This window comes from Podarcis gaigeae, assembly GCF_964106915.1.
Source record: "Podarcis gaigeae genome assembly, chromosome: 8".
In the NCBI taxonomy this organism is placed as follows: Eukaryota; Metazoa; Chordata; class Lepidosauria; order Squamata; family Lacertidae; genus Podarcis; species Podarcis gaigeae.
The window spans coordinates 67289747-67311580 of record NC_139684.1 but is presented as its reverse complement, the minus strand read 5'-3'; the positions used below and the strand labels follow the sequence as shown (position 1 = coordinate 67311580).

The 21834-nt window shown below is 42.0% G+C and overlaps 1 protein-coding gene across 24 annotated transcripts in view; it reads left to right on the top strand.

Moving 5' to 3' along the window:
• LOC310849871 (lethal(3)malignant brain tumor-like protein 4) overlaps positions 1-20633 on the top strand; it is a 61752-nt gene extending 41119 nt beyond the window's left edge. For 14 of the 24 annotated variants that reach the window (XM_083750728.1, XM_083750725.1, XM_083750729.1 and 11 more), the window contains 8 exons: positions 70-184; positions 286-385; positions 2921-3085; positions 3591-3728; positions 4230-4291; positions 5739-5905; positions 11460-11522; positions 16032-20633. In XM_083750728.1, the coding sequence (XP_083606854.1) occupies positions 70-184; positions 286-385; positions 2921-3085; positions 3591-3728; positions 4230-4291; positions 5739-5905; positions 11460-11522; positions 16032-16160 (939 nt within the window). In that variant the 3' untranslated portion in view covers positions 16161-20633. The remainder of the gene's footprint in view (positions 1-69; positions 185-285; positions 386-2920; positions 3086-3590; positions 3729-4229; positions 4292-5738; positions 5906-11459; positions 11523-16031) is intronic. The other 10 variants (XM_083750733.1, XM_083750730.1, XM_083750732.1 and 7 more) reach the window with 2 other exon arrangements.
• Positions 20634-21834: the final 1201 nt, after the last annotated feature.

The following is a 21834-nucleotide window of genomic DNA, read 5'->3' as shown; positions in this document are numbered from 1 at the left end:
AAAGGAAAAAAAGAAACATCTTATAACTTTCATTCTTTCTTCCTCCAATATGGGTTTCATCCTCTTTAGATACACTTTGATGGCTGGGACCACAGTTTTGATTTCTGGGTTGATGCTGACAGTCCAGACATTCACCCCATGGGCTGGTGTGCAAAAACTGGACATGCCTTGCAACTCCCACCAGGTGAGACAAAGAAAAATGTTGTAGTTTCTTTCTCCCCTCCTTACCTAATTATTTAAAACAAGACTTTGAAATCTATTCCTGAACAAGTTTTGTTTTTCTAGGGACTGCGGACCCATCAGGGGCAGTAGGACAGGGATGCCCTACTCCTGGTTGTCAGGGATTGGGTCATGTCAGGGGACCCAGATATGGAACGCATTACACGTACGTGTGCCCAAGAGTTATGGGGTAATTGCCAGCAGATTGTAGGGCAATATGTATCAGTTGCCCAGCACCTGTTTATTAAGTAATGCAGCTTCAGTGAACTACAAATATGAATGCGTGTCTCAGTTATAAATGCTGTGCTTCTAGCTCCCTCTTGTGCTTTGTATTTGGCTTCACTGACAAGCTTTGTACTGACATCACAGAAAGGTAGCATCAGAACCTGGCTACATATTACAGCTACTCACATGAGAAGAGGCAGCTCTAGCTGTTTAGAATCTCATGGTTTCATTCCCAAAACTTTGCCAGCAAGAAGGGAAAGTTGGAGTGGCATAAAGAGGTGTCCTACAACATTCTCAACCCACCCAGGAGAAAGTTGAGACAAAGGCGCAAAGAACAGCTCCTTAGCTTGGGAAAGGAATTGTGTTTCATAGCTGTGTGTGTGTGTGTGTGTGTTTAGGATTTCCAGTGTTTGTTGGGCAAAAAGCCATTAAATCGCTTCTCCCCAATAAACTCTGTAAGATTTAAAAATTAATAAGGCAAAGTCAGTAAGGCAAAGGCAGGACTCCCTCTTTTAAACAAGGAGCTGTTTCTACTACTTTGACTCATTGACACTCTCATAAGTCTTTCTAAACATGAAACTAAAACCAAGCTGTGCAATGGGATTCTTGCCGTTAAAATAGCTGACTGCAGATATAGGCGGGATGCATGTTGCACAACCCAGGTGTAGCACTAAAGAAGCGCAAGATTACATGGACTCCTCTGCTTTGCATCTTGCTTTCTGTGTAATATTTCCTACATAATAAAGAGAAGATTCATAGCCTACTTCCTCATGAATTTCGGGATTCTTAAAGACCTCCAGAGTGCATCTTTCTGTTCTGTGCCACTAAGCTGGTGCAGGATTGCATATTAGAATGTTCCCCCATGTTAAAAACTCCCAGATTGTAAAAAGGTAGCATATTAGGATAATTTTTTCCTTCCTCCAGCCTTCTCCCTTGATGTGCTAACTGGCCGTTTAGAGGAAGCTCTTTATGTGGGGGAACAAACATGATGCATATGTTTTGCAGAGTGACAATAATGTTGTTTTGTTGTTTTTAGTTATTTTGAATTTGTATACCCCCTCCATAGCAAAGCTCTCTGAGTGGAATTACATTAAAAACCATTTGAAATAAAAAAAAGTTTTCACCTGTCACCTGAAATCCAGAATGGAAGGTGTAAGTGAACTTTCTTGGACAGATAGTTTCATGGCTGATACATATATACTGTTCTTTTCATCCAAAGATCTCAGAGTGAGGGACAATTAACCTTCAATAAATAATGGTACCAATAAAAATCAGGATACATAAACCAGCAGTAAAACAACCAGATTGGCATAAAATCAATCACACTTCCCAAATGCCTTTGTGAAAAGACACGCTTTAAGCTGGCATCAGAATAACATCAACATAAATGTTTGTCAAATCTTAAGGAGGATGAGATTCCAGATATGGGAAGAGGTGTTTGTTCAGATAGTCAAAAACTTGTGTTTATTTTATTTTATTTTATTTTTGAGGGAGGCAAAGCTTGATTTACAGGAAGGAGAAAGAAACTTGTGTTTAAAGGCCATAACCATTTGGGGTGGGAGTGGGGAAGAGTAACCAACCTAAGTTTCCTCAGACCTGTATAATATGGTCCCAGTGTCCAGAACAAGTGATGCAATTCTATTGGAAGACTAGGTTGGTCTTGAGAATCTTAGCCATTGAAAAGGCTGCCGAAATGTAGGCATTTTTTAGCAATTGCCTTTCTGTGTTTGTGCCAGCTCACATCCCCACCTGCTCCTTTTGCTTTCTTCTTTCATGTGTGTGTTTATTTTTATTTGTATTTCTTTATTTGTAAAATTATTCATATTCCACCTTTTGGGGCACAGCCCATCAAAGGTGGCTCACAATATCATAAACTGATGATTAAATACAGTGGCTGAAAACATGGACAAAGGCAGCAGCATTAACAATTATTACAAGGGTGGTTAAAACAGAGGCTAAGAAACAACTATGCAGAGCTACATTTTGAAATAGCTCCAAAGCAAAAGCCTTTAGGAAAAGGCAGTTATAAAAAGATGGGTGTTGTTTTTTTAAAAAGACTTGTTCTTTACATTAAGTCACTCTTCTCTTGAGCTGACCCACCATACCCCGTACCTCTGGCTAGCTTTTTATGTGCCCTGTTTCCTGAATTCTGGGCAAGATTTTACTTTCATTCATGTTGCCCCAAGCTCATTCAGCTACTCGGTGTTGTTGAAGAGCAGTCATTTTGGCAGCTGATGTCCTTCCCTCCTCCTTTCACTGAAAACTGCATCTCTCTGCAGAATTTCTGTTTTAGCCTGTGGCTGCTAAGCACTTACTTCCCAGGAGCCTTTATCTTACATGCCTGCCATTTGTTGCTCTTGCAGAGTTGCTGTATTATACTGCTTTGCTAGTTAGTATAGGCCTCGGAGGGAGAAGGTGGAACAATTGGGTTGCATAATATTTTTCTTGTGGAAACATTTTTCTGCTTTTGATGTAGATTAGTTGGCTGCCCATATTCTGAAATCAATCGCAGCAGGGAGAGTTCTTTACAAGATCGTCTTGGTGGAGAAAAACCTTCACCCAGTGCTAATGTTCAGAAGCCCAAGAAACCTGAGACTTCTACAAGACTTACAGACCTTCAGGAAGACTCTCCACAGTCCAGGTGAAGTTTTAAACTAAACCTTAAGGTCTACCGTAATATTGGGCACATTTATTAAGCTACTCTTGCACTGGTCTTGCTTTCCACTTGCCCCAGACTCTCCAGAGAAGCTTGCCTGGTGCCAATATTGTGATCTTTTTGGTGCCAGGCAAAGATGTCCTTGTTCTCTCAGGCACTTGACCAGTTATACTGTGTTGGTTTTGTGGCCTTTTCCTGACAGCAGTTGTTAGTTAACTCTGTTGCTGGGTGGGGAAAGATTCTTGTTTTGTGACTGATTTTGGTGGGGAACCTTTTTGTGTATTTTTAATTGCCCCACAGAACTTAATTAGAGTCACTGACAGCTGAGCCAGTCCTATCTGCATCACTGCATCCTATCCTGAGGACTTTGCCAGGTTTTATCTGCACAATCACAACCCTTAATTTGTGAGGATTTGCCCTGAGTTCTAATTCATGGCTAGTTGGGAGTGTTGGGAAGTGGTTTTTATAGACATAAATATTGTATTCTTAGTAGAAAATCATCCACACAAGATGGGGAGAGATCAGGACGGAGCAGTGTCCACAGTCTTTCTGAGCAGTCTGAGACCAGCCAAGAGAAGGACTCAGTGGAAGGGGAATCGTCTGCTGTCACTAAAATCAAATCAAAAGGGTAAGCAAAGTTGTTCAACTTGTTAAACCTACTCCCAATAAAGTTTCCCACTTGGACTATTTAGTTTTGAAGTGAAGGAAAAATGTTGGGATACTGATTACAGATGCAAGGGTAGCTTTCAAGGAGAATTAAACAAATTCGTGGAGTATCAATAAATGTACCTGAACAATTCAAAAATCAGTTAAAAGTGACAGTCAATTTCCAAACCATTTTTTTACATTACAATGGAGTGATCCTCAGCTGGCACTGGACCCAACAATTTCTATTCCAAAGGGGTTAGCGGCCTGTGGCAGCATAAACTTAAAAAGTTTTAAAGGGTAGCATGTATTGTGACATAAGCATTTGTGAGTCAGAGCTCATTTTATCAAATGCTGGCTAAACAGGCTACAAAAAACATTTTAAAGTCTTTTATTCAGCTCCGTGATTTAAGTGTTCTTTGGAGAAGCATTTCTGTCTCTTCTGCATAATTGTTTGCCTTACTGCCCAAATTTGTGTTTTCAGGATTGGTTGCTCACGTAGCTATATACAGCTCCAGCTAGTGAAGCAGGAGGCTGATGGAAGAGGTTAGTTAATTCTGTGTTTGTGCTTTTTAAAACCATTGAAACAATTGTGGAGTTACTGGAAATTTGGTCATGAAAATTATAAGGTCAAATTATTTGGTTTGATGCTTCCTGCTGCTTACATTTCTCCCACCTCTTTTCCTCTGGCAAACCTGTTAAAATGAATATTAATTGTTTCTGCAGGGATCGGATTACTCATTGGAGAGCCATAAGTGTTCCATCTCTTTCCACTGACCACTGGTCAATAAAACAGGTGCAATCCACAGGGAGAGCTGTCTTCACTAGAGAGATTTCCCTGCTTCAGTTCAGAAAAATCTACAATCCATATAAAAAAGTGAGGGCCCACAACAAAAAAGTAGTGTATCCCCAGCCCGTAATTGCCCATCTTCTAGCAAGCTTATAGCACTAGCTCACAGAGGAGAGGTTTCAGGAAGTGGGAAAGGAAGAGGCTATAGCTCCCCCCACTCCTTTCTCACCCTTCCCAAAACTTCAACCACTTGTGCTGTAACAGCACCAAACGGCTTTATTGTTGTGTACTTGGGGGAGGGGTCATGTTGTTTCCCTAACAACCTCCTTATAAAATGCAGGGAGGGGAGTTGTACAATCTCATCATAAGCAGCCCCTTTGAGCCCTAGTATTCCTCAATCATTTTTAAACTAGGGGAGGAGTAAGAACACAGCATTTCACAGACTGTTCAGTACTTGCTCTCTTATAAGCAGTATATCTCAGTTATTTGAAAATGCCACTAGATGTCACTACAGACCTTTACAATAACCATCACTTAAAAGGTCCTGGTGTTTTGAAATACCTTTCTTTTTGTGTATGTGTCCCGGTGGAGGAGGGGGAGCGGCAAACATAATTAGCTAATGTTGTTAACCCAATAAATCATGCTAATGTTGCTAATCAAAGAAATTGTGCCATGCCATGTTAATCAGTGGCTCCAGTATATGCTGCATGGATAGCCACAAATCTTTACTGCACCATGACACAGCAATAATCAGATGATCTTATATATATGAGAGGGATAGAGAGGCAGGCAGGCGGGAGATGTTTTCTTGTTCTTAATGCCTCTATTGTTTGACAAATGGAGACTGATACTAACGTCTGGAAGGAACTGCCAACCTTCCTGACCTTGGAGTCATCTCTCCAGGGATGTGACCAGTGCTTGTCATTATCTTGTATGCAGAGTGCTCCGAACAGGCTGGATACAAACTGTAAGCTGGAATGGTGCCATTAATTTCCATCTGAAGATGCAGTTACCCAACCTCCTCCTCCCTGGCAATCCCTCCTGTGTTAGCATCGGGGCATCTCTTCCCTGAGAGCATCTGTAACAGCACAGGGCTTTCTTCTTTACCTTTTTCGGGAGGGATGCTCCAGCCCTGCACTTCTAAATTGCACCTGAACAAGGACTGACTCATCTTCTTTCCTTCCCTGCCCTCCCTCTTCCCAGACACAGCATTTGCTCTGCAGCAGGCCCTCCACCAGTCTGTCTTCATGCCTTCCCTTTCTGCAAACCCTACCCACCGCCTCCATCTCTGCTGGGAACAACACTGCAAGCTGCTGCCGGAGGTCTCTGGCCTCACCGCCAAGAATGTGGCCAAATGGAGTGTTGAAGAGGTGAGTTGTGCTTCCTGATTCCCCCCCCCCCCATCTAATTGGAAAGCATTTTTAATATAGTGGTAGTGATTCTTTTCTTCCTCTGCTTTACAGCTGTGGCTAATTCAGAACTTTAGATCAAGACACATAAATTTGCACTGATCCTTCCTTGTGCAGCCATGCCACTTTTACCAGCTGACCCCTTTGGGGCCTCTTTCGACAATGGCCTTTTCTGTGCTTGTCTGCTGCTGACTCACTTTACATTGCAATTGTCCTGCGCATGCTTGCATGACTGTGGCACAGAATACCCCCACAGTTTGCATGATTGCTGACAGACAGACCCATTCTGTTGAGACTATGGGTTTACAGTCAAAACTAATGTTGTGCTTTGCTGCAAGCCAATATGTTTCCCCTGCAGTCAGGGATTGAGTGACACAGCATATCTGAGCCGTGTGCTGTACATTTGCACCAGTTGCCTTGGGAGTTAGCAATCGCTATACCACAGGCTGAAAGTGGCAAAGAGTGGTTTTGTTTGAGTTGACGTGAGCGGGTAGATGAAAGTCCATTTGGTTTGACGATCACTTGGCCCTATTTTGAAAATGTATAAATTATACTTTTTTCAAGGGTTATGCTTCATAGTAGTTGCAGTAGTTGTTCCTGTAAAATTTATTAATTTATGCTTCAAAATTTGGAGATGTTTGATATCATGAAAGACTGACACTTCAAAGGTTTGAGCCAAATTTTACTACTTTAACATGTTATGATTATTATTTTGATTAATACAAATATATGAAGCCATCTTATACTGGTCTCATCATCATCATCATCAACCTTTTATTCGACCGTCAGTCAGAAAAAAATACATTTGTCAATACACAGTTAAAACATCCAGGAAGATTTTAGAACTTAGCCAACACTAAAATGGGCTAAACAGATAGCCCCATATTATACTGGTCTTATTTTGATATAATAATATGGTTTGCCATTACATGAATGAGACTCGAGTTCACACATTCACCTTTCTTGCTCCAGCAAGGCCATGAGGAGGAGATATAAAGCTTTCATAGAAACACAGAATTGCAGAGTGTGAAGGGGTCCCAAGGGTCATCCAAACCAACCTTCTGCAATGCAGAAATTCTGCCCACAGTCATCCCTGGGTGGGCTCGAACCACCAAACTTCTGGTTAACACCCAGAGGCACTGACCCATTGTGCCACATTCAGTATTATGCCATACCCTCCAGATGCTGTTGTGCTGCACCTTTTATCATCCCTGACTATTGGCCATGCTGTCTGGGGCGGATGGGAATTAGAGTCCAATGCCTGGAGGGCACTGTGTTGGTCACCCCTGGGCTTTAACTATGATTTATTAAAACAAAACAATTGAGTATGCTCTTGACTGCCATAGTTCTCCTTCCTAGGCCAGAGAGTAATTGTTGTGAATATCCCTCTCAGTCCTTTTTAGGCAAAGAGAGGCAGCTGCTGTAGAACTGTAGCTTTCATTCTGGCCTAAGCCACAATATTTCAGTCGGTCACACATTGCAAAAATATAGAGCTCCAGATACAGATTGCTTCACAGTTACATAGTGGTCCTTATTCTGGCCTGGAGAAAGAGTGAGGTGACTGGAGCTTGAAACATTTTGATTGGGAGCAGATTACTTCTTTGCATAGGGTGCAGTCATAGTTAAACTGTGGAACTCACTCCTGCAGGAGGCAGTGATGGTACTTGGATGGCATTAAAAGAGGATTAGGCAGATAATAATAATAATAATAATAATAATAATAATAATAATAAATTTTATTTATATCCCGCCCTCTCCAGCCGAAGCTGGGCTCAAGGCGACTAACAACAATCAAAATAATCCAACATTCTAAAAACATTCATTATAAAATTAATTAAAATCAAATTAAAATCAAATTGATGACAACCATTAAGCAAAATTCTGTGCAGATTGCCAGAGGAGGGGGTCAGGCTGCGCCCTGACCAAAGGCCTGGTAGAACAGCTCTGTCTTGCAGGCCCTGCGGAAAGATGTCAGGTCCCGCAGGGCCCTAGTCTCTTGTGACAGAGCATTCCACCAGATTGGAGCCGCGGCCGAGAAAGCCCTGGCTCTAGTTGAGGCCAGCCTAACCTCTCTGTGGCCTGGGATCTTCAGGATGTTTTTATTTGCAGACCGTAAATTCATGGAGGATGAGGCTAGCAATGGCTATGAGCAAGGATGGCTATGCTCTGCCTCCCCAGTTTAAGGCAATGTTTCGGAATGGCAGTTGCTAGAGGCCACAGGAGCCAAGTGTGCTCTTGGGCTCAGACCCTGCCTGCAGGTTTCCCCCAAGCATTTGGCTGGCCACTGTGAGAGTAGGATGCTAATCTAGAGAGGGCCAGTGGCCTGATCCAGCAGTTTCTTGAGTTGTTATGAGGGGGGAACACTTGCTTGTCCAACTTAAAGCCTCCTCGACTAGTTTGACTTCTGAAGGAGAAATCTATGCATTCAGAATACAGCTTTTGAGACAACACTATAAAATAGTTGAGCTCTTTTTAATATTGCTGATCAAACAATTTTTAACGATAATATTCTTTCTGCCCACCATGCTTCTTTAATCCAGTTAAACCCTAATTGCAGGGGGGGAATATTAAACCCACTATCATGCTTCATTTATTTTCTTCACCTTAAATATCCTTGAGTTTATCTGTATTTTGGAGAAGAACATCTCATTCCAATTTCAAAATCCTGGCTGTAGAACTACTACTTAGTGGGTCTGACTGCACAGACATTCCCTAGCCAATCATCATCCTAGGATAGGAAGTGAAATTTATTGGTATGTGGCACTTAATTTGCTTATCACAAATGCTGTAAGCTCAGAAGGAACAGCACTGTGAAATCATTGGCGAACTGCCCAACTTGCATTTTGATCTTATGCATGTTTTTTTCAGATGAAAGCCTCACTAGGTTCAATGGGGCTTTCTCCCAAGTAAGAGGCAAAGGCTGCAGTTCTGTGCTCATTAGTATTTGAATCCTGAATGTGTCATAGTGGTAGTGGAAGCAGCAGAGCTTCTGAATATCAGTTGCTGGAAACCACAGGGGGCAGAGTGCTGTGTGTTCAAATCCTGCTTACAGGTTTCCCACAGGCATCTGGTGGGAAACCTGTAAGCAGGATGCTAGACTTGATTGGCTGTTGGCCTGATCCGGCAGCCTCTTCTTGTGTTCTTCGTAGCATGGGCGGAACTGAACTTTGTTTATGAACTTAAAATTGGACCAAGGAACCCACAGCCTCTGTTTAAAAAAAGGGGGAGGCCTCCAGCATTAAGTAGTAATACTAATGAAACCAAAGAGGACCTTTTAAATTTAATTTTAGGAAATTGCTGCAGAAGTAGGAGTGTTTCTCCTTCATTGCAAAATCTCAAGGAAAGGCTCGTTCTGAATAATCTTTACCCTCTAGTGAGAACTTATCATTTGAGTGTTGATTATTTCTCAAATGCTTCTTAAAATGTTTTCTAAATGTAACTGGCTGGGAGGGTGATTTTGTATCATGTGTGGCAGTTTTATCTCCCTTTTAGTTAATCCCACAGAAGAAATTAATACACGGATGGGAATCCTGTCCAAAGCTTAGCAAGGCTGGTTCCTCTTTGCAGAATTTCAAAACGACAGTGTCAAATCCTACTTTCTTTTGTGCATTTTTTTTTACTGCAAACAAACACAGTTTAAAGCATTTGCTGGGTGAACTGAGGATCTTTTACAATAGTGGCACCATCTGCAGTGCAATGGGATGTGTTTAACAATGTCCAAATTCCTAGGTTTCACCTCCCCATATCTTAATGGAGCATATTATGGAAATTACCCTTAGCAATATCCATTGGAATTTAATCTGATCTTGCCCCCTACCAGCTAGGGGCAACTTTTCATCTCTATCCCTTCTTCTCCCTACATGGGCCTCCCCCTGGAACCATTTTTTATTCTCTTGAGCATGTTGCCATTCATACAAGAAAGGCTGGGGCAACTTTTGATCCAGCCCTTGAGAAGGTGCTGTAACTCAATGGCAGAGCACATGCCTTGCATGCAGAACATTCCATGTTTAATCCCTGGCATTTCTAGTTTAAAATGTTCAGGTTGTGTTATGAGAGACCCCCTGCAGGAGTCTCTCAAGAGTCTTCGTTAGTCACAGTAAGCTTTACTGTTCTTACTGGACAAACAGTCTGACCTGGTGTAAGGCAGCTTCCTGTGCTCAATAATCCCATATTGCTGTCATTACTGTATCAACCGGAGTTGCAGGTTTTTACTATCTTTTAGGGTGAGACTTGCTTACTGCCATGGTCTAATTCCTGTAATGCCAACATAAGGATATGCATAATAAAGTAGGAAGGATCTTATGCAAAGAAACATAAGAGAGGAATTTATATTCATATCGGCAGTATACTTTTCTTATGCAAGCTGAGAGGCAAGGAGTTAGATAACCTATGGTATATAAAGGAGGAAATTGTTTCTGACAGTGTCCCTTGTAACTATTTGTCCTTTGGTATTGGTGATAGGAATGTCACATCTGTAACAGCTCAAGGTCTGTATAGTAGAGTTAATCCCTTCAGGGAACATGAGGTTACTGAAAAATTGCCAGATCAGAGCATGTTTTATTTTGGGGGGAGCTATATAAGTTGAGAGTTGTAGTAAAATTTATACACTCCTTCCATTCTCTCTCATCTTCTGTCTCTTAGGCCTCAGGCCATTGTGAAGATAGCCTGGCCTACACATGCAACAGAATGAGCCGGTAGAATACATTCTACTGCTACTCACCAAAGGTGGGGGGGTGCCACTTTTGTGCGCCCCCCATGAAAAGCTTTCAGAAAGAAAATTAGCAAAGCAGGGAGTGGATTGGGTTAAAAGCTTTGTCCTTGATTATTTTAAATACTGTCTACAGGGAGGCTTTTCCCCAATGGGGAACACTCAAAAATGGAATCCCATGCCCCCTCATCTGCAACTTGAAGTGGTTAAGTCCATTCAGCTACCTCAGGACCCTACCTCATTCTGCTGTATGTGTAAGGCAGGCTGCTTATTCCTGGATTGATAAGGCTTCGTTGCTTCAAATTCATTATTTGTTTTTAAACTCATCCTCATGTTGTTTCTCTTTGTGTTGCAGCTAATCTGCATCTATAGGTATCTGTAGTCCAATATATGTGTCCCTGCATCCTCTGCCAGAAAGCAAAGGATCCAGGAGCACATCTCTTTGACCGCATGCTGCTTTGCTAGTACGCACCCATGCACAATTGAGTTGGCCCAAAGTTTGTCTACCTTCAAGGCTTCTCTTTCCTTAGTTCTTGCTATTCGTCTTGTCTGTGCTATATTACTATACAGATCTACGTCAAACCTTATATCAACTCCAGTGTTGTTTTTTTATATAAAAAAATGGAAATAATGTAATAATTAATTCTTATCATCTCTTGGTTAGATACAAAGAAAGAAAAATCTTAATGTTTGCAATATTTTGTTCGAATGAATGAAAAGTTGTTTTTTCAGACAGGACTTCTTTTATTATTAGGTTGCTGGACAGCCCTTTAATAATTCTGTCTGTTATTTCCCACACTTCATTAGGTGGCTGGATTTGTCCAGCGTCTTCCTGGTTGCAAGGATCAGGCTGCTCTCTTCCGACAAGAGGTAATCCAGTGCTATGTAATGCTAATGGCAGGCTACGTCATATTGCTATCTGTTCCATTTGGATAATGTGTGGCACGTGGAGGGGGATATTGAGAAGAAGAAAAATCAAAACAATGCACCAAAGTTAACCACATCAAGTTCTGAGAAAATTCTCATTCCACAAATGCTTTGTATTGTGGAAATTAAGTAGATTTGCATATTCTGGTCTTTCTACATAATTCTGCTTTCTTAATCATTGGAGGAAGGCATGATATAGAGCAGGGCTAGCTAACATTATGCCATTCCAAAGCTGGAGGACTATACCTCCCACCATCCCTGCTATGCTAGCAGGGACTAATGGGAGTTGGAGTCCAACAGCATGTTGGTGATTACTGGCACCTTTCTTTCTAGAAGAAAAGCACTGCTCATTTGGCATGTAGTGGATAGGTTTTATGATCAGGCTGAAATTAAACCAAATTGAAGAAATATCCTCTCTGCGAGACTTTGGCTAAGAAAAAGATGTTGGTGACAGAATTGCTGAAATCTGCTTTAATAGTCCATTAGCAGCAGCTGAGCTGCCCAGACACACCATATTTAGGTACATAATTCTAGAGATGGTAGGCTGTTGTGCTTTTATTTTAATTTTTATTTACTAAATGGCCATAGCTGATGTGAGAACAAATTGTGCAAGCTATGTAAAAAGGTAGCCAAGTAGATTGGGTAAAGCTGCTAGCGATCTGCAGCCAGAGAATTATGCCTGTTTGGGGGCCAACAGTCTGAAGAGATCTTTCTGAAACTTGAATAGCTTGGTAGTAGTTAGAACTGGAAAGAATGAAAGAATCCAAAAGCTTTCTGCAGTGTTTTCTCAATATGAGTAGAACTTGATCAAACATTCATTCTTCGTTTCTGAACACACACATTTTCATAGAATCATAGAATTGTGAAGTTGGAAGGGATCCCAGGGGTCATCTAATCCAACCCCCTGCAATGCAGGAATCTCAGCTAAAGCATCCATGACAGATGGCCATCCAACCTCTACTTAAAAACCTCCAAGGGAGGAGAGTCCACAACCCCCTGAGGGAGACCATTTCACTGTCGAACCGCTCTTATTGTCAGAAAGTTTTTCTGTGTGTTTTGTCAGAATCTCCTTTCTTGTAACTTGAAGCCATTGGTTCAAGCCCTACCCTCCAGAGCAGGAGAAAACAAGCTTGTTCCCTCTTCTGTGTGGTAGCCCTTGAGATATTTAAACATAGCTATCATATCTCTTCTCAGTCTCCTCTTTTCCAGGCTATACATGCCCAGCTCCTTCGACCTTTCCAGACCCTTGATCATCTTGGTTGCCCTCCTCTGTACGCATTCCAGCTTGTCAACATCCTTCATAAATCGTGGTGCCCACAATTCTAGAAACCAAGGAGCTGGACTATTAAGTGACTTGCCAAAGGATAGTGTGGACAGAACAGAGAACTTTCTGACTCCTGGGCTGAAGCCTTTGATGCCCAGCTGTACTGTACAATTAAATTAGCATCCTATTTAACTGATTACTAGTTTCCAACTTTTTTAATGCAAGTCAAAACTTTTTCATCGATCTGTTCAAAGCTTTAATCCTCTTTAAATAAATTAGCATAAGCTATCATTTGGGGGCATTAAGCTCTTGACCTTCATCATATTGAGCTGCAATAAAGTTTCACTGTGTGTTGGGCAATTATTGTATGGATACTTATTTTTATATTACTGTTTTATATAAGCTCTTATATAACGAATTTTCATTGCTACTCTTCAAAGCCTTTTACAATGGGTATTTTTTTTCATTTCCTCAGTATCATTTGCATCTTCCCATCTTTCCCACATATAGATGGAAAGTTGAGCTGACAACTTAAAATATGTATTTGTACTCAATCCTGCTCAACTAAATCCCAATCACACACTACCAACTTTAAATTTGCAGTCTTTGAATGTAACTATTCATAGTCTGTGTATTAAAAGAAAGAATTGCTGAAGATGTTATCCTGTTGTACCTCTCTAATCATTCTCTTTTGGGTACCTAACCTTTCCTCATTCCACCAGGGCAAGCTGCAGCCCAGTGGTAGTTAAACTATGCTGGTGCTTCCATTAATGGAAGACTAGTCACTGTTCTGGGCTTCCTGAGCAACACTTCAATAGCACATTAGCAACATGCTGGGCTTATATAGCTCAGTTGGTAGAGCATGAGACTCTACCAGGGAGTTGCACCAGATGACCCTCATGGTCCCTTTCAACTCTACGATTCTATGATTCTAACATTACAAACCAGTCATTTGTTTTATTGTAAGCAATAGCCTTCAAAATATAGCATCAAACACACAAAACATGCATTATTTAGTAACAGCAGATAAAAACTAACCACATTGGAGAAGAAAAACGACAGGTCTTGGGCATTCTTCCTATCACCCCCCACTGTCTACTGCATTCCTGTCTACAAAGCTCCTTCTAAGTTTAGCCACTGAGACCACAAACAAAGCTGCTTTGAAAATTATGCATTTGTCTACATCATTTAACAAATATGTAAACTTAACACTCCAATGGTCAGCCTACTATTCTGGCCAGAAAATGGATCCAGCAATTCCTTACTAGGAGTGATTTAGGAACAAAACAGTCCATACATATACGGGCTCCTCAATAGCTTCTGGCCTAAAAGGGCAAAGCTTTCCTTCACAAGTAGGCTTGCCATACATCCAGGATTTGGCTGTTGGAAACAGTATCTGGCCAGAAATTGCTTAAATGTCCAGGAAAATCCTGATGTATGGCAACCCATGTCAGAAGTGTAGATTTTGGTGAATTTCCTTAAAAATAGCTCAAAAACTTCTTTTTTCTTTTTGAGATCTTGCAAAAGAAAAGAAAGCTCAACCGCATGCACAAGGCGCATCACATTTCTGCCTTAACAATTGAAGATTCCATAGTTTGCATCTGAAAAGAGAGAGAGAGGACTTTTAAAAATAACACTACAAGAAGGACAAATGTAGCAAAAGCAGCAACCATTTCCCTGTACGCCTAAGCAATTCATAATACAGTAGTACTTCCGGTTGCGGACGGGATCCGTTCCAGAGCTCCGGTCGAATCCCCAAGGTTTCCGCAATCGGAGGGACCGCTTCTGCGCAAGCACGCGTGGCACAAACCCGGAAATATACTTCTGGGTTTGCCGCTTACGTGTCCCGAGGTTTACGTAAGAGGAGGTACGGCTGTATGTCTCATGGATAACGTTCCTATCAACTCTACATAGAAAGCACCAATCAGCATCACAAATGTAGAGCATTAGCAGCACATGTACTAAGGTTGGAACAGGGTTGTTCATCTGTGAAATATTGTTTCCTCATGTGGGTTGTTCCTCCCACTTACTCTGGGGCATGAAAATTAGAAGATTTTATCCCTTCCACTAGAAAGCAGCCCTCTCCTCTCCATTTCTGCATGCTGGCAGAACTTGAGGTGAACTCTGCTTTTCGCTTCTTTTCACTGCAGATAGAAGCCGCCCCCCCCAATTCCGCCTCCTATTTCCCCTGCTAGGTCCAACCATGGTATGTCAGGAAAGCAAAGGGGTTATTGTTTAGGAGTAGTAACAGACACACCACCAAGTCACCTCAATGCAACACAGTCAAGTGGGGTGTGTAGTGAGGCACCTCTAAAGAGAATTTTGGGTGACCCCATGTACAACCACCTTAAAGTTAGCATAGTAATTTAGGGATGGGGAACCTTGGGCTTGGGGGCCAAATGCAAGGACTCTTCCCATGCTTCTGGCTTACCTGGATGCAGGAGAGAGGAGTGTCTTTAAAGCTAGCCTACTATACAGAGGTAAATTTCATATTCGTTGCTCTGCCCACTTTAGCCTCTGGCCTGCCCACCACTGGTGTATCACCCCTGGAAGGTTGCCCAGAAAGCATTGTGCAGCCCTCAGGCTGAAAATAGTTCACTGCCCCTTGCAATAAGGGAAGGACCTTGAGACTGTTTCAGCATATACCATATATATAATGAAGCACCATTTCTCTGTTGAATTGTAAAATACAAAAGCTTCTCAGACATTGGTTCTGTTCTTACCAAGCAATGTATGAAGCTCCCTTAAACAGGGTGGACCTATTGGTGCATCCAGCCCAATCTTGTCTGCTTTGACTAACAACTGCTTTCGGGTCTCCGATATATAGAGTTTTTCCCCAGCTCCTGCTTTAGCTGCTTTTGACTGGGGGTGCCAGGAATTGAATGTGAGACCTATGGTGTGAAGGACACTTGGACACTTCCCCACCACAATAACTTTTTAAAGTAACCATTTCTATTCAGGTGCTTAGAGTCTATAACCCTGTCCTCCCTTACAGAAAGCTGCCACCTGCAAAAGATCTGAAGTACACTAAAGGATACTGCTTGGAAAAAGCTTACCAAGGGTGTAATTGATTATCCTATCAAATGTCATTCTTAGTGCCCTTCCCATGCTGTGTTAATTTTAAGCATATGCAAGCTGGATTGTCCCAGCCGTAATATTGACTTTCTTTTTATTTTTCCATCTACCAGCAGATCGATGGTGAAGCCTTCCTTCTCCTGAACCAGTCAGACATTGTTAAAATTCTGAGTATCAAGCTGGGACCAGCACTTAAAATATACAATGCCATCCTCATGTTCAAGACTGCGGAAGAAGACTGAAGCAGCCCCTCCAGGACCAGTCTGAGCCAGGAGATCAGAGCTGGGAAAGGACTTCAAAGAACAACTCAGCAGCAGAGATCCATGTTACTGAATATTGAGCAGGTCGGGACCTTGGAAAGGCAGTGGTCTAATTGCATTTCAGACTCTGGAACCTGCTGAAAGGATCCCAAAGAAGTACAATCCCTTCTGCCACTTGGAATGGATTTAGTGGCTTCCCTTCTAGGAAGAGATTATTAATTGTGTGTTTTTTTCTAATTGAATATGGGTATGGTTAAATTGATCTTTTGTGAAGATCTTGATGATGCCTCCAGTTATAAGAGGAATCCCGGGTATTGCTATTGGTGGGGAGCCAAACTGACTAACCTGTTGATAGTGCCTAAAAGAGAATCCAAGTTATCACTGACGTACATGACGACTTCTTTGTGTGCAGAACTTGGGGATAGGCTTTAAGGGAACAAGGAAAGAGACAGATTCTTCAAAGCACTGCTGTTGAAATCCTCATCAAACATCTGTGCTTTTTCCAAACTAGTTTTGAATTTTTATTCTCTTTCAGCTATTCAAGCACTGGCAATTATTATTTTGGTCTACCAGGATTTGGCAGGGAGTAAGGAGTGCCAGGAATGAAGTCTGACTCCATACCATTGATTATCAAGCTATTATACCTGCACTTCAAGCTGTGCAATTGCAGAGGTTAAGAGATGAAATGAAGATAGGTCTAATAAAGGCTATTGGGAGATTGTTCCAACAAAAGATAAGTCAATCACTTGGGTGGAGGGCTCCCCTAATTGAACTGTAGGAAAACCTCTGGAGAGCCATAATGAAACTACTAGAGTATGTTTTAAATGTTTTCATCTCCCTGTGGTTCAGTGCAAGGAAAGTTTAGGGATGGCACATCCCTCTCTGTAGTGATCTTTCTGAGGCAAGAATTGTTGGAAAGAATCTGGAATCCCCACTCTGAAGCCTTTTGTTTTGAAAGCACAGTGGGTTAATAAACAGGAGTATCTAGTGTGGACCACTTAAGCACAAAGGAGCCAAACGTACAAGCTACTAAGGACTGCTGCCTCACATCCTCCATTCAGTTCAGTAGTAGTCTTAGACTTTAGAATGATATCTGCATGCTTTGCTGTGCAGCAGACCAATCTCTGGGAGCTTTTGCTGAAATGCACAGGACAATATGGGTAGATGAAAAAATAGTTGGGGCGGGGGGGGGATGCAAGGTGCCAAAAGAATATTAAAAGAGAGCAATTTGACACAGATCTTCACTGGGGAAGGCAGATTCTGAATATAAGCTCAGTTTGTCTATGGAGACATTGCCTTCACACCTGCAGCAGGTAATGGCCATGTAGTCCATATTTCTGTTGCTGTTCCCTAATTAGCAGCCCACACTGTACAATAATGTAGACAGTCATTCTCACTTCTTCAACCCCTGCAACATCAAAATACAGTATAACTTGGGAAGGGCACATGCTCTAATGTTCCTCCCTTCAGATGTGGAAGAGCTTATGAACCCTCTCATATAACTCCTCTCTCTCTTGCATGCCCATCAAAGTTACCCCTCATTCGCTGCCCTGGTGTTTAGCAGACAATAGAATCCCTTGGACTAGTGTCTCATCTAAAGCAAGCCAGGCCTTCTGTTTATTTAATGTCAAGCCATTTTTAGGGTCGATAACTGTTTAAACTTGAGGGAGTAAAAGGGAACTTCTGTATAGCATAGCAAGGATACTGCTCTGTTGTTAGTGTCTTACATCGTTGACATGAAGAATGTGAGCTGGTAAAGGATGCTCTTCCTATTGGTCAGTGGTGGTATGTCTTTCTCTCCTTTTAACTTACCTTATAAGCAAATGTGTGACATTTCTGTGAAGAATGGTGTCAAGCTTTCCGTTACATCCACTTCACATACATCTCTCCACTTTTGATCTCCCAACTATTTAAGAGTCTCTGTAACCTTCCTAAAGTCAAGATGACATAAGACTTGTAAATAGTCCACAATCCAGGCTGCTGAGTCTGAACAGTATTTAATAAATCTGCAGAGGCAATATGTCTCATAGCTTTCTATTTTTGTATAAGAAGCTAAGGAGTTTAAGCCTTCTACGTAGAAGAGCTATCATTGAAAGAGTGTGATAGAGAGAATCTCTATTAATACTTGAGAGAGACAACAGATGCCACATGACTGTTGCTGTAAAAGAGATATTCCATATAACGTTTATGGTGCTGGGTAAGAGAGGCATTTAAAAAAAATACATAATCTTATTTTATAAGAGAGTATATTTTCCAAAGGACATTTTCATCTTAGTTTTCTCTATGTATACTTCTGGCAGATGAGAAGAAACAATGGGCACCTTTAGCAGGGCAAAATTAAGGCCACATATATGCAAATTGTAACTGCAAGTTGCACATTCATGCAGTAAAACAGTTCAGGATATTGGTTAAATGCAAGCAGAACTTTTGAGGGAAGCACTCAGTCTAACTGGCAAGCAAGAAACATGGAAACAGACTTCTTGGTTTTTTTCTTCTCTTGTTCTTGAACTGACTCTCAGGGCAACTGTGTACACCTTGTAATTTCTAAGCGCAGGAGCACTCCCATGGATCCCTCATGCAAATGGAAATGTAGCATGGAAGTATCAATTAATGAAAAAATGTGAGGACTGCCTAGCCGCTCCCAGTGATCAGATGGAACACTCCTGTGTTTGTCATGCAAGAAGAAAACAGCCCTTGATATCCATGACTGAGAAGATTCAGCAAAGTTCTGCAAGTTACTTCTCTGCATAGATGTGAGGAAGGTTTGTTTCTATTTGTAGGGCTCAGGAGCCAAGTGCTAATTTATCCAACAAAAGGGGGCTTTAGGTTGAGGAATGCTTCCTGTCTCACTTCTGTGGTCTTTGCAGCAGTGCAACCATGTGGCACAAAAACCAAATCCAGGTTCTTTGGCAAAAGAGTGTGCTTTCCAGTCAGCACACACCTAAGCTAGTATATACTGAGCTTATACAGAAAACAAATATCAAGGTGTCAACATCTTTAAAGAGGGATGAATCCAGCAGCCAGAATCTAGGGATAAAATTTCACCAAACAGGAAGGGAACTGAATTGTTGGGGGGCTCTTAGACAGGTAGGGCAGGAGAAAACATGAACCCTTTTATGAAGAACAAATCACAAGACAGGATGGTGAGCAGCAGAGGAATAGAAAAGCCAAGCGAGAATAAACCAGAAGGATTTTTTTCTACTCTGCTGTTAGCCATAGTTTTGCAAAATCAGACTTTTTAATCTGTTATTTAGTTGTTGATCTTCTCATTTCTGTATAGAATTCAATTTACCCATATCTTGCCTATAATTCCTCCAGGCTGGAGCTGTCCTGCCAATGCGCTTCTGGCATAGCATAGAATAAATCTTCTCCCAGGAGACACAACACGGAGAATAAGTTGCCACATTATTCTTAAGCCCAGTGGCCACACAGTGGAGATAGGAAGTGATGGCACTGTCCTCATATCAGCCAGGGTTCCCTCTCCTTTTTATCTTTTTGTCAACCATCTGAATTAAGGTTTCATTCCCTACATGCTATTAATCCTATATAAATGCTAAGGTGGTTTCTTGCCAGCAAGGAAGTACTCTGGAAGTGTATATTTAGATTGCATGTCTCTACTTTTAAAGCTCATTTGAAGAAGTGGGGAGACCTGAAAGAGCTTTTTGATAAAAGCTGCTGCTGCTGCTTGTTTCAAAGGTTTTCATTTCATTTCAGTCAGACTGGATCTTTGTCTTAAAGAGCAGCGATTTTTATTAATCCCTATGCATTCACTATGATACCTGTCACTCTGTAAGTGACACGGTTTAAGGATTGCTCTTCATGAGCTAGCAAAGCAAGGACAGAAGGTCTCAATTCTAAATATTTATGTAACTGATGTGTCATGTTCTGCCATTCTAGCTTTGTTTTAGAAAACCAAACTTGGTTTCTTCCTTTATCACCACCACCCCTTTCCCCTCTCAGCAGGAAATTGTAGTTAAAAAATTTCCATGCCATCACAAACTATCATCCTCGTAATCCGACAGTAGTACATTTCAGCTCAGGGTAATGAATCATACCAGAAGCCGCACAGAAGCGCTCAGTGACAGTGGTAGCCGAAACGTTACAAGCGAGGAAGAAAAATATTCAGCCCAGGGGATAAGCGAGTTTGGCTGTGAGACTTCTTGCGTGCCGCTTCCATGCCTTGGTAAGGGATTTATGCCAGAGAAAGCTTTAAAGTTTTTGACATTCTCTCCATCATGTGATGATGAGCAAGCTTATTTTTGAAACACACTATTACTTGAATTAGACATGCATGCAAAAGCAGGGAAGCTCTTGGTGGAATTTTGATTTTCAGTGTTCAGAATTATTTCACTATTTTAAATCTTTTTTTTTAAAGGCCTTGAAATGTTTGCTGTCCCCCCCCCCCCCCATCTGTGCATTGCTCTGAAGATGTGAATAAAACACATTGATTCAAAATGACTGTTCTGACTTGGACTTGTTCCATGGACTTCTCTGGTCTCTCTTTCCAGGTCTGGGCCATATTCTGAGTGACCTGACATCACGTTCTGCATCAGTATTATCTACACTCCTTGTACTTCTTACTAGTGGAAATGCAAGAAGCAGGGCCAGCCCTGGGGGCCAGTATCCCCAGGTAGCTCCTGAGGCCCCAACATTTAGTTGCAACTCACTAGCACCATGCATCACTGCTCACCTGCCAACTCTGGCTCACAACCTTCTCAAGTCACCAAGCAGTGAGTAGCAGCAGGGATCTGTTGGAAGCAGTGAAGATTTGACAGGCTTGTGAAACGGGATAGCTCACTAGGGGCATCTTGCTGAGCATCCCACCCCCCTCTGCACTGCTGGCCCAAACCCTGTAGCCTGAGCCTGAGAAGCAACATTGTGGTTCTCTAGAACAAGACTGTCACCAAACAACATGCGTTCAAAAGTTCCAAGCACGCCTCTACAACAGCAGGGTGTGAAGTTACAGGCTGTGCGCTACATGGCCTCTTAGTGTCCATGTGTGCAATTAAGGATGCGGGTGGCGCTGTGGGTTAAACCACAGAGCCTAGGACTTGCCGATCAGAAGGTCGGTGACAGGGTGAGCTCCCGTTGCTCGGTCACTGCTCCTGCCAACCTAGCAGTTCAAAAGCACGTCAAAGTGCAAGTAGATAAATAGGTACCACTCCGGTGGGAAGGTAAATGGCGTTTCCATGTGCTGCTCTGGTTCACCAGAAGCGGCTTAGTCATGCTGGCCACATGACCCGGGAGCTGTACGCCGGCTCCCTCAGCCAGTAAAGCGAGATGAGCGCCGCAACCCCAGAGTCGACCACGACTGGACCTAATAGTCAGGGGTCCTTTTACCTTTACCTTACTGTGCAATTAAGATGTATCCAGCAATTTTAGATGTTTAATTTCGAAATACGGTAGGGAGGGGGAGCTCAAACTAAATATTTAAAAGGGTACACACATGCACACCAAAGGCAAGTAATGACTGTGTTTACCAAGAGCAGTTACGGTTGTGGGGAACCTCAGGTTCATGAACCAAATAGTGCAGTTGTTCTCTTTCTTTCTCTCTCTCCCGCTCTGCCTTTGCATCTCCCTCCTATTTTTCTCTCTTTCCCCACCTCCACCCCCTCTGCACTTTAAACTAAATTTTAAAAGTGGCTAGCACAATAAT